At 41.0% G+C, this 12500-nt stretch overlaps 1 protein-coding gene across 3 annotated transcripts in view; it reads left to right on the forward strand.

Moving 5' to 3' along the window:
* itgb6 (integrin, beta 6) overlaps positions 1-12500 on the forward strand; it is a 69267-nt gene that overhangs the window by 16504 nt on the left and 40263 nt on the right. For all 3 annotated transcript variants that reach the window (XM_062034991.1, XM_062035000.1, XM_062034982.1), the window contains 2 exons: positions 4029-4190; positions 10423-10518. In XM_062034991.1, coding sequence (XP_061890975.1) covers positions 4029-4190; positions 10423-10518 — 258 coding nt within the window. The remainder of the gene's footprint in view (positions 1-4028; positions 4191-10422; positions 10519-12500) is intronic.

The following is a 12500-nucleotide window of genomic DNA, read 5'->3' on the forward strand; positions in this document are numbered from 1 at the left end:
CAATGTCTACTAGTAGTCACAACATCTACTAGTAGTCACAACATCTACTAGAAGTCACAACATCTACTAGTACTCAGAACTTTCTACTAGTACTCACAATGTCTACTAGTAGTCACAACCTCTACTAGTACTCACAACATCTACTAGTAGTCACAATATCTACTAGAAGTCACAACATCTACTGGTACTCACAACTTTCTACTAGTACTCACAATGTCTACTAGTAGTCACAACATCTACTAGTAGTCACAACATCTACTAGAAGTCACAACATCTACTGGTACTCACAACTTTTTACTAGTACTCACAACATCTACTAGTAGTCACAACCTCTACTAGTACTCACAACATCTACTAGTAGTCACAACATCTACTAGAAGTCACAACATCTACTGGTACTCACAACTTTCTACTAGTACTTACAATGTCTACTAGTAGTCACAACATCTACTAGTAGTCACAACATATACTAGAAGTCACAACATCTACTAGTAGTCACAACATCTACTAGAAGTCACAACATCTACTGGTACTCACAACTTTTTACTAGTACTCACAATGTCTACTAGTAGTCACAACCTCTACTAGTACTCACAACATCTACTAGTAGTCACAAAAATCTACTAGAAGTCACAACATTACTAGTAGTCACAACACCTACTAGTACTCACATCTTCTACTAGAAGTCACAACATCTACTAGTACTCACATATTTTACTAGAAGTCAAATCTTATACTAGAAGTCACAACATCTACTAGTAGTCACATCTTCTACTAGTACTCACAACTTCTACTAGAAGTCACAACATATACTAGTACTCACATATTTTACTAGAAGTCAAATCTTCTACTAGAAGTCACAACATCTACTAGTAGTCACATCTTCTACTAGAAGTCACAACATCTACTAGAAGTCACATCTTCTACTAGTACTCGCATCTTCTACTAGAAGTCACAACATCTACTAGTACTCACATATTTTACTAGAAGTCAAATCTTCGACTAGAAGTCACAACATCTACTAGTAGTCACATCTTCTACTAGAAGTCACAACATCTACTAGTACTCACATATTTTACTAGAAGTCAAATCTTCTACTAGAAGTCACAACATCTACTAGTAGTCACATCTTCTACTAGAAGTCACATCTTCTACTAGTACTCACATCTTCTACTAGAAGTCACAACATCTACTAGTACTCACATATTTTACTAGAAGTCAAATCTTATACTAGAAGTCACAACATCTACTAGTAGTCACATCTTCTACTAGTAGTCACATCTTCTACTAGAAGTCACAACATCTACGAGTACTCACATATTTTACTAGAAGTCAAATCTTATACTAGAAGTCACAACATCTACTAGTAGTCACATCTTCTACTAGAAGTCACAACATCTACTAGTACTCACATCTTCTAGTAGAAGTCACAACATCTACTAGTACTCACATATTCTACTAGAAGTCACAACATCTACTAGTACTCACATATTTTACTAAAAGTCAAATCTTCGACTAGAAGTCACAACATCTACTAGTACTCACATCTTCTACTAGAGGTCACAACATCTACTAGTACTCACATCTTCTACTAGAAGTCACAACATCTACTAGTACTCACATATTCTACTAGAAGTGACAACATCTACTAGTACTCACATATTCTACTAGAAGTCACAACATTTACTAGTACTCACATATTTAACTAGAAGTCACATCTTCTACTAGTACTCACATCTTCTACTAGAAGTCACAACATCTACTAGTACTCACATATTTTACTAGAAGTCAAATCTTCTACTAGAAGTCACAACATCTACTAGTAGTCACATCTTCTACTAGTAGTCACATCTTCTACCAGAAGTCACATCTTCTACTAGAAGTCACAACATCTACTAGTAGTCACATCTTCTACTAGTAGTCACATCTTCTACCAGAAGTCACATCTTCTACTAGTACTCACATCTTCTTCTAGAAGTCACAACATCTACTAGTACTCACATATTTTACTAGAAGTCAAATCTTCTACTAGAAGTCACAACATCTACTAGTAGTCACATCTTCTACTAGAAGTCACATCTTCTACTAGTACTCACATCTTCTACTAGAAGTCACAACATCTACTAGTACTCACATATTCTACTAGAAGTCACAACATCTACTAGTACTCACATATTCTACTAGAAGTCACAACATCTACTAGTACTCACATGTTCTACTAGAAGTCACAACACATACTAGTACTCACATATTCTACTAGAAGTCACAACATCTACTAGTACTCACATATTTTATTAGAAGTCAAATCTTCGACTAGAAGTCACAACACATACTAGTAGTCACATCTTCTACTAGAAGTCACAACATCTACTAGTACTCACATCTTCTACTAGAGGTCACAACATGTACTAGTACTCACATATTATACTAGAAGTCACAACATCTACTAGTACTCACATCTTCTACTAGAAGTCACAACATCTACTAGTACTCACATATTCTACTAGAAGTCACAACATCTACTAGTACTCACATCTTCTACTAGAAGTCACAACATCTACTAGTACTCACATATTCTACTAGAAGTCACAACATCTACTAGTACTCACATCTTCTACTAGAAGTCACATATTCTACTAGAAGTGACAACATCTACAAGTACTCACATATTCTACTAGAAGTGACAACATCTACTAGTACTCACATATTTTACTAGAAGTCAAATCTTCTACTAGAAGTCACAACATCTACTAGTAGTCACATCTTCTACTAGTAGTCACATCTTCTAGTAGAAGTCACATATTCTACTAGTAGTCACATCTTTTACTAGTACTCACATCTTCTACTAGAAGTCACAACATCTACTAGTAGTCACATATTCTACTAGAAGTCACAACATCTAGAAGATGTGACTACTAGTAGAAGTTGTGACTACTTGTAGATGTTGTGAGTACTAGTAGAAGATGTGACTACTAGTAGAAGTTGTGAGTACTAGTAGAAGATAGATAGATAGATAGATAGATAGATAGATAGATAGATAGATAGATAGATAGATAGATAGATAGATAGATAGATAGATAGATAGATAGATAGATAGATGGATAGATAGTACTTTATTGATTTTCAGGAGAGTTCCCTCAGGATGTGACTACTAGTAGAAGTTGTGAGTACTAGTAGAAGTTGTGAGTACTAGTTAATGTTGTGACTTCTAGTAGATTGTGTGACTTCTAGTATAAGATGTGAGTACTAGTAGATGTTGTGACTTTTAGTAGAAGATGTGAGTACTAGTAGATGTTGTGACTAGTAGTAGTACTCACATCTTCTACTAGAAGTCACAACTTCTACTAGTAGTCACAACATCTATTAGTAGTCACATATTCTACTAGAAGTCACAACTACTAGTAGTCACAACTTCTACTAGTAGTCACAACATCTATTAGTAGTCACATATTCTACTAGAAGTCACAACTACTAGTAGTCACATATTCTACTAGTAGTCACAATTTCTACTAGTAGTCACAACATCTATTAATAGTCACATATTCTACTAGAAGTCACAACTACTAGTAGTCACATATTCTACTAGTAGTCACAACATCTATTAGTAGTCACATATTCTACTAGAAGTCACAACTACTAGTAGTCACATATTCTACTGGTAGTCACAACATCTACTAGTAGTCACATATTCTATTAGAAGTCACAACATCTACTAGTAGTCACAACATCTACTAGTAGTCACATATTCTATTAGAAGTCACAACATCTACTAGTAGTCACAACATCTACTAGTACTCAGGTCTTCTACTAGTAGTCACAGCTTTTATGAATAGAATCTTCTGTGGTAAATAGAGTAGATTTGGAAAGGCACACAGTTGACTTAGTGGATCATCTCCATCCACACTGTGTATGGAGATGATCAGTAAGGTAAGCATCAATGGCAAGGTCCAAGGTCAGAGGCGGTTCCTGGCTGATGCCTAACGTTAGTCCAAAGAGAACTAGAACAGTAACTCCTCCTCTTCCTTCAGGACAAGATCGGTTGGAGGAACGACTCCATGCGTCTTCTGGTCTTTGTCAGTGATGCTGACTCACACTTTGGTATGGACAGCAAGATGGCGGGCATCGTGGTGCCCAACGACGGCCTGTGCCACCTGGATGCCAACAACCAGTACTCCAAGTCCACACTGCAGGTTCTCACACATGTTCTTTACAAGAACCAACACTTGTGTAACCCTGGTGTGCACACATGTTCTTTACAAGAACCAACACTTGTGTAGCCCTGGTGTGCAGACATGTTCTTTACAAGAACCAACACTTGTGTAACCCTGGTGTGCACACATGTTCTTTACAAGAACCAACACTTGTGTAACCCTGGTGTGCAGACATGTTCTTTACAAGAACCAACACTTGTGTAACCCTGGTGTGCACACATGTTCTTTACAAGAACCAACACTTGTGTAACCCTGGTGTGCACACATGTTCTTTAAAAGAACCAACACTTGTGTAACCCTGGTGTGCACACATGTTCTTTAGAAGAACCAACACTTGTGTAACCCTGGTGTGCACACATGTTCTTTACAAGAACCAACACTTGTGAAACCCTGGTGTGCACACATGTTCTTTACAAGAACCAACACTTGTGTAACCCTGGTGTGCAGACATGTTCTTTACAAGAACCAACACTTGTGTAACCCTGGTGTGCACACATGTTCTTTACAAGAACCAACACTTGTGAAACCCTGGTGTGCACACATGTTCTTTACAAGAACCAACACTTGTGTAACCCTGGTGTGCAGACATGTTCTTTACAAGAACCAACACTTGTGTAACCCTGGTGTGCACACATGTTCTTTACAAGAACCAACACTTGTGTAACCCTGGTGTGCACACATGTTCTTTAGAAGAACCAACACTTGTGTAACCCTGGTGTGCAGACATGTTCTTTACAAGAACCAACACTTGTCTAACCCTGGTGTGCACACGTGTTCTTTAGAAGAACCAACACTTGTGTAACCCTGGTGTGCACACATGTTCTTTACAAGAACCAACACTTGTGAAACCCTGGTGTGCACACATGTTCTTTACAAGAACCAACACTTGTGTAACCCTGGTGTGCAGACATGTTCTTTACAAGAACCAACACTTGTGTAACCCTGGTGTGCAGACATGTTCTTTACAAGAACCAACACTTGTGTAACCCTGGTGTGCACACATGTTCTTTAGAAGAACCAACACTTGTGTAACCCTGGTGTGCACACATGTTCTTTACAAGAACCAACACTTGTGTAACCCTGGTGTGCACACGTGTTCTTTAGAAGAACCAACACTTGTGTAACCCTGGTGTGCACACATGTTCTTTACAAGAACCAACACTTGTGTAACCCTGGTGTGCAGACATGTTCTTTAGAAGAACCAACACTTGTGTAACCCTGGTGTGCAGACATGTTCTTTAGAAGAACCAACACTTGTGTAACCCTGGTGTGCACACGTGTTCTTTACAAGAACCAACACTTGTGTAACCCTGGTGTGCACACATGTTCTTTACAAGAACCAACACTTGTGTAACCCTGGTGTGCAGACATGTTCTTTACAAGAACCAACACTTGTGTAACCCTGGTGTGCACACATGTTCTTTAGAAGAACCAACACTTGTGTAACCCTGGTGTGCACACATGTTCTTTAGAAGAACCAGCACTTGTGTAACCCTGGTGTGCACACGTGTTCTTTACAAGAACCAACACTTGTGTAACCCTGGTGTGCACACATGTTCTTTACAAGAACCAACACTTGTGTAACCCTGGTGTGCACACATGTTCTTTAGAAGAACCAACAGTTGTGTAACCCTTGTGTGCAGACATGTTCTTTACAAGAACCAACACTTGTGTAACCCTGGTGTGCACACGTGTTCTTTACAAGAACCAACACTTGTGTAACCCTGGTGTGCACACATGTTCTTTACAAGAACCAACACTTGTGTAAACCTGGTGTGCACACATGTTCTTTAGAAGAACCAACACTTGTGTAACCCTGGTGTGAACACATGTTCTTTACAAGAACCAACACTTGTGTAACCCTGGTGTGCACACATGTTCTTTAGAAGAACCAACACTTGTGTAACCCTGGTGTGCACACATGTTCTTTACAAGAACCAACACTTGTGTAACCCTGGTGTGCACACATGTTCTTTACAAGAACCAACACTTGTGTAACCCTGGTGTGCACACATGTTCTTTACAAGAACCAACACTTGTGTAACCCTGGTGTGCACACATGTTCTTTACAAGAACCAACACTTGTGTAACCCTGGTGTGCACACATGTTCTTTACAAGAACCAACACTTGTGTAACCCTGGTGTGCACACATGTTCTTTACAAGAACCAACACTTGTGTAACCCTGGTGTGCACACATGTTCTTTACAAGAACCAACACTTGTGTAACCCTGGTGTGCACACATGTTCTTTACAAGAACCAACACTTGTGTAACCCTGGTGTGCACACATGTTCTTTACAAGAACCAACACTTGTGAAACCCTGGTGTGCACACATGTTCTTTACAAGAACCAACACTTGTGTAACCCTGGTGTGCAGACATGTTCTTTACAAGAACCAACACTTGTGTAACCCTGGTGTGCAGACATGTTCTTTACAAGAACCAACACTTGTGTAACCCTGGTGTGCACACATGTTCTTTAGAAGAACCAACACTTGTGTAACCCTGGTGTGCACACATGTTCTTTACAAGAACCAACACTTGTGTAACCCTGGTGTGCACACGTGTTCTTTAGAAGAACCAACACTTGTGTAACCCTGGTGTGCACACATGTTCTTTACAAGAACCAACACTTGTGTAACCCTGGTGTGCAGACATGTTCTTTAGAAGAACCAACACTTGTGTAACCCTGGTGTGCAGACATGTTCTTTAGAAGAACCAACACTTGTGTAACCCTGGTGTGCACACGTGTTCTTTACAAGAACCAACACTTGTGTAACCCTGGTGTGCACACATGTTCTTTACAAGAACCAACACTTGTGTAACCCTGGTGTGCAGACATGTTCTTTACAAGAACCAACACTTGTGTAACCCTGGTGTGCACACATGTTCTTTAGAAGAACCAACACTTTTGTAACCCTGGTGTGCACACATGTTCTTTAGAAGAACCAGCACTTGTGTAACCCTGGTGTGCACACGTGTTCTTTACAAGAACCAACACTTGTGTAACCCTGGTGTGCACACATGTTCTTTACAAGAACCAACACTTGTGTAACCCTGGTGTGCACACATGTTCTTTAGAAGAACCAACAGTTGTGTAACCCTTGTGTGCAGACATGTTCTTTACAAGAACCAACACTTGTGTAACCCTGGTGTGCACACGTGTTCTTTACAAGAACCAACACTTGTGTAACCCTGGTGTGCACACATGTTCTTTACAAGAACCAACACTTGTGTAAACCTGGTGTGCACACATGTTCTTTAGAAGAACCAACACTTGTGTAACCCTGGTGTGAACACATGTTCTTTACAAGAACCAACACTTGTGTAACCCTGGTGTGCACACATGTTCTTTAGAAGAACCAACACTTGTGTAACCCTGGTGTGCACACATGTTCTTTACAAGAACCAACACTTGTGTAACCCTGGTGTGCACACATGTTCTTTACAAGAACCAACACTTGTGTAACCCTGGTGTGCACACATGTTCTTTACAAGAACCAACACTTGTGTAACCCTGGTGTGCACACATGTTCTTTACAAGAACCAACACTTGTGTAACCCTGGTGTGCACACATGTTCTTTACAAGAACCAACACTTGTGTAACCCTGGTGTGCACACATGTTCTTTACAAGAACCAACACTTGTGAAACCCTGGTGTGCACACATGTTCTTTACAAGAACCAACACTTGTGTAACCCTGGTGTGCACACATGTTCTTTACAAGAACCAACACTTGTGTAAACCTGGTGTGCACACATGTTCTTTAGAAGAACCAACACTTGTGTAACCCTGGTGTGAACACATGTTCTTTACAAGAACCAACACTTGTGTAACCCTGGTGTGCACACATGTTCTTTAGAAGAACCAACACTTGTGTAACCCTGGTGTGCACACATGTTCTTTACAAGAACCAACACTTGTGTAACCCTGGTGTGCACACATGTTCTTTACAAGAACCAACACTTGTGTAACCCTGGTGTGCACACATGTTCTTTACAAGAACCAACACTTGTGTAACCCTGGTGTGCACACATGTTCTTTACAAGAACCAACACTTGTGTAACCCTGGTGTGCACACATGTTCTTTACAAGAACCAACACTTGTGTAACCCTGGTGTGCACACATGTTCTTTAGAAGAACCAACACTTGTGTAACCCTGGTGTGCAGACATGTTCTTTACAAGAACCAACACTTGTGTAACCCTGGTGTGCACACGTGTTCTTTAGAAGAACCAACACTTGTGTAACCCTGGTGTGCACACATGTTCTTTACAAGAACCAACACTTGTGAAACCCTGGTGTGCACACATGTTCTTTACAAGAACCAACACTTGTGTAACCCTGGTGTGCAGACATGTTCTTTACAAGAACCAACACTTGTGTAACCCTGGTGTGCAGACATGTTCTTTACAAGAACCAACACTTGTGTAACCCTGGTGTGCAGACATGTTCTTTACAAGAACCAACACTTGTGTAACCCTGGTGTGCACACATGTTCTTTAGAAGAACCAACACTTGTGTAACCCTGGTGTGCAGACATGTTCTTTACAAGAACCAACACTTGTGTAACCCTGGTGTGCACACGTGTTCTTTAGAAGAACCAACACTTGTGTAACCCTGGTGTGCACACATGTTCTTTACAAGAACCAACACTTGTGAAACCCTGGTGTGCACACATGTTCTTTACAAGAACCAACACTTGTGTAACCCTGGTGTGCAGACATGTTCTTTACAAGAACCAACACTTGTGTAACCCTGGTGTGCACACGTGTTCTTTACAAGAACCAACACTTGTGTAACCCTGGTGTGCACACATGTTCTTTACAAGAACCAACACTTGTGTAACCCTGGTGTGCACACATGTTCTTTAGAAGAACCAACACTTGTGTAACCCTGGTGTGAACACATGTTCTTTACAAGAACCAACACTTGTGTAACCCTGGTGTGCACACATGTTCTTTAGAAGAACCAACACTTGTGTAACCCTGGTGTGCACACATGTTCTTTACAAGAACCAACACTTGTGTAACCCTGGTGTGCACACATGTTCTTTACAAGAACCAACACTTGTGTAACCCTGGTGTGCACACATGTTCTTTACAAGAACCAACACTTGTGTAACCCTGGTGTGCACACATGTTCTTTACAAGAACCAACACTTGTGTAACCCTGGTGTGCAGACATGTTCTTTACAAGAACCAACACTTGTGTAACCCTGGTGTGCAGACATGTTCTTTACAAGAACCAACACTTGTGTAACCCTGGTGTGCAGACATGTTCTTTACAAGAACCAACACTTGTGTAACCCTGGTGTGCACACATGTTCTTTACAAGAACCAACACTTGTGTAACCCTGGTGTGCACACATGTTCTTTACAAGAACCAACACTTGTGTAACCCTGGTGTGCAGACATGTTCTTTAGAAGAACCAACACTTGTGTAACCCTGGTGTGCACACATGTTCTTTAGAAGAACCAACACTTGTGTAACCCTGGTGTGCACACATGTTCTTTAGAAGAACCAACACTTGTGTAACCCTGGTGTGCACACATGTTCTTTACAAGAACCAACACTTGTGTAACCCTGGTGTGCACACATGTTCTTTAGAAAAACCAACACTTGTGTAACCCTGGTGTGAACACATGTTCTTTACAAGAACCAACACTTGTGTAACCCTGGTGTGCACACATGTTCTTTAGAAGAACCAACACTTGTGTAACCCTGGTGTGCACACATGTTCTTTACAAGAACCAACACTTGTGTAACCCTGGTGTGCACACATGTTCTTTACAAGAACCAACACTTGTGTAACCCTGGTGTGCACACATGTTCTTTACAAGAACCAACACTTGTGTAACCCTGGTGTGCACACATGTTCTTTACAAGAACCAACACTTGTGTAACCCTGGTGTGCAGACATGTTCTTTACAAGAACCAACACTTGTGTAACCCTGGTGTGCACACATGTTCTTTACAAGAACCAACACTTGTGTAACCCTGGTGTGCAGACATGTTCTTTACAAGAACCAACACTTGTGTAACCCTGGTGTGCAGACATGTTCTTTACAAGAACCAACACTTGTGTAACCCTGGTGTGCACACATGTTCTTGAGTAACCCTGGTGTGCAGACATGTTCTTTAGAAGAACCAACACTTGAGTAACCCTGGTGTGCAGACATGTTCTTGAGTAACCCTGGTGTCTTCAGGAGTACCCCACACTGGGCCAGCTGATTGACAAAGTGGTGGAGAACAACATCTTGCTGGTCTTTGCTGTGACACAGGAGAAGAAACTCAACTACCAGGTGAGGAACTCCCGATGGAGACTTCTGGATCAGGTCTCACTAATCAGGTCTCACTAATCAGGTCTCACTAATCAGGTCTCATTAATCAGGGATCACTATTCAGGTCTCACTAATCAGGTCTCACTAATCAGGGATCTCTAATCAGGTCTCACTAATCAGGTGTCACTAATCAGGGATCACTAATCAGGTCTCACTAATCAGGTGTCACTAATCAGGTCTCACTAATCCGGTCTCACTAATCAGGGATCCCTATTCAGGTTTCACTAATCAGGTCTCACTAATCAGGGATCTCTAATCAGGTCTCACTAATCAGGTGTCACTAATCAGGTCTCACTAATCCGGTCTCACTAATCAGGGATCCCTATTCAGGTTTCACTAATCAGGTCTCACTAATCAGGGATCACTAATAAGGTCTCACTAATCAGGTTTCACTAATCAGGTCTCACTAATCAGGGATCACTAATAAGGTCTCACTAATCAGGTTTCACTAATCAGGTCTCACTAATCAGGGATCACTAACCAGGTCTCACTAATCAGGGATCACTATTCAGGTCTCACTATTCAGGTCTCACTATTCAGGTCTCACTAATCAGGGATCACTAACCAGGTCTCACTAATCAGGTCTCACTAATCAGGGATCACTAATCAGGTCTCACTAACCAGGTCTCACTAATCAGGTCTCGCTAATCAGGGATCACTAATCAGGTCTCACTAATCAGGTCTCACTAATCAGGGATCACTATTCAGGTCTCACTAATCAGGTCTCACTAATCAGGCTTTACTAATCAGGGATCACTAATCAGGTCTCACTAATCAGGCTTTACTAATCAGGGATCACTATTCAGGTCTCACTAATCAGGGATCACTAAGCAGGGATCACTAATCAGGTCTCACTAATCAGGGATCACTAATCAGGTCTCACTAATCATGGATCACTAATCAGGTCTCACTAATCAGGTCTCACTAATCAGGGATCACTATTCAGGTCTCACTAATCAGGTCTCACTATTCAGGTCTCACTAATCAAGTCTCACTAATCAGGGATCACTATTCAGGTCTCACTATTCAGGTCTCACTATTCAGGTCTCACTAATCAGGGATCACTAACCAGGTCTCACTAATCAGGTCTCACTAATCAGGGATCACTAATCAGGTCTCACTAACCAGGTCTCACTAATCAGGTCTCGCTAATCAGGGATCACTAATCAGGTCTCACTAATCAGGTCTCACTAATCAGGGATCACTATTCAGGTCTCACTAATCAGGTCTCACTAATCAGGCTTTACTAATCAGGGATCACTAATCAGGTCTCACTAATCAGGCTTTACTAATCAGGGATCACTATTCAGGTCTCACTAATCAGGGATCACTAAGCAGGGATCACTAATCAGGTCTCACTAATCAGGGATCACTAATCAGGTCTCACTAATCATGGATCACTAATCAGGTCTCACTAAACAGGTCTCACTAATCAGGTCTCACTAATCATGGATCACTAATCAGGTCTCACTAATCAGGTCTCACTAATCAGGGATCACTATTCAGGTCTCACTAATCAGGTCTCACTATTCAGGGCTCACTAATCAGGTCTCACTAATCAGGTCTCACTAATCAGGGATCACTATTCAGGTCTCACTAATCAGGTCTCACTATTCAGGTCTCACTAATCAAGTCTCACTAATCAGGGATCACTATTCAGGTCTCACTAATCAGGTCTCACTATTCAGGTCTCACCAATCAGGTCTCACTAATCAGGTCTCACTAATCAGGTCTCACTAATCAGGGATCACTATTCAGGTCTCACTAATCAGGTCTCACTATTCAGGTCTCACTAATAAGGGATCACTAACCAGGTCTCACTAATCAGGGATCACTATTCAGGGCTCACTAATCAGGTCTCACTAATCAGGTCTCACTAATCAGGGATCACTATTCAGGTCTCACTAATCAGGTCTCACTATTCAGGTCTCACTAATCAGGTC

The sequence above is a fragment of the Entelurus aequoreus genome, linkage group LG02, assembly GCF_033978785.1.
Source record: "Entelurus aequoreus isolate RoL-2023_Sb linkage group LG02, RoL_Eaeq_v1.1, whole genome shotgun sequence".
NCBI lineage: Eukaryota > Metazoa > Chordata > Actinopteri > Syngnathiformes > Syngnathidae > Entelurus > Entelurus aequoreus.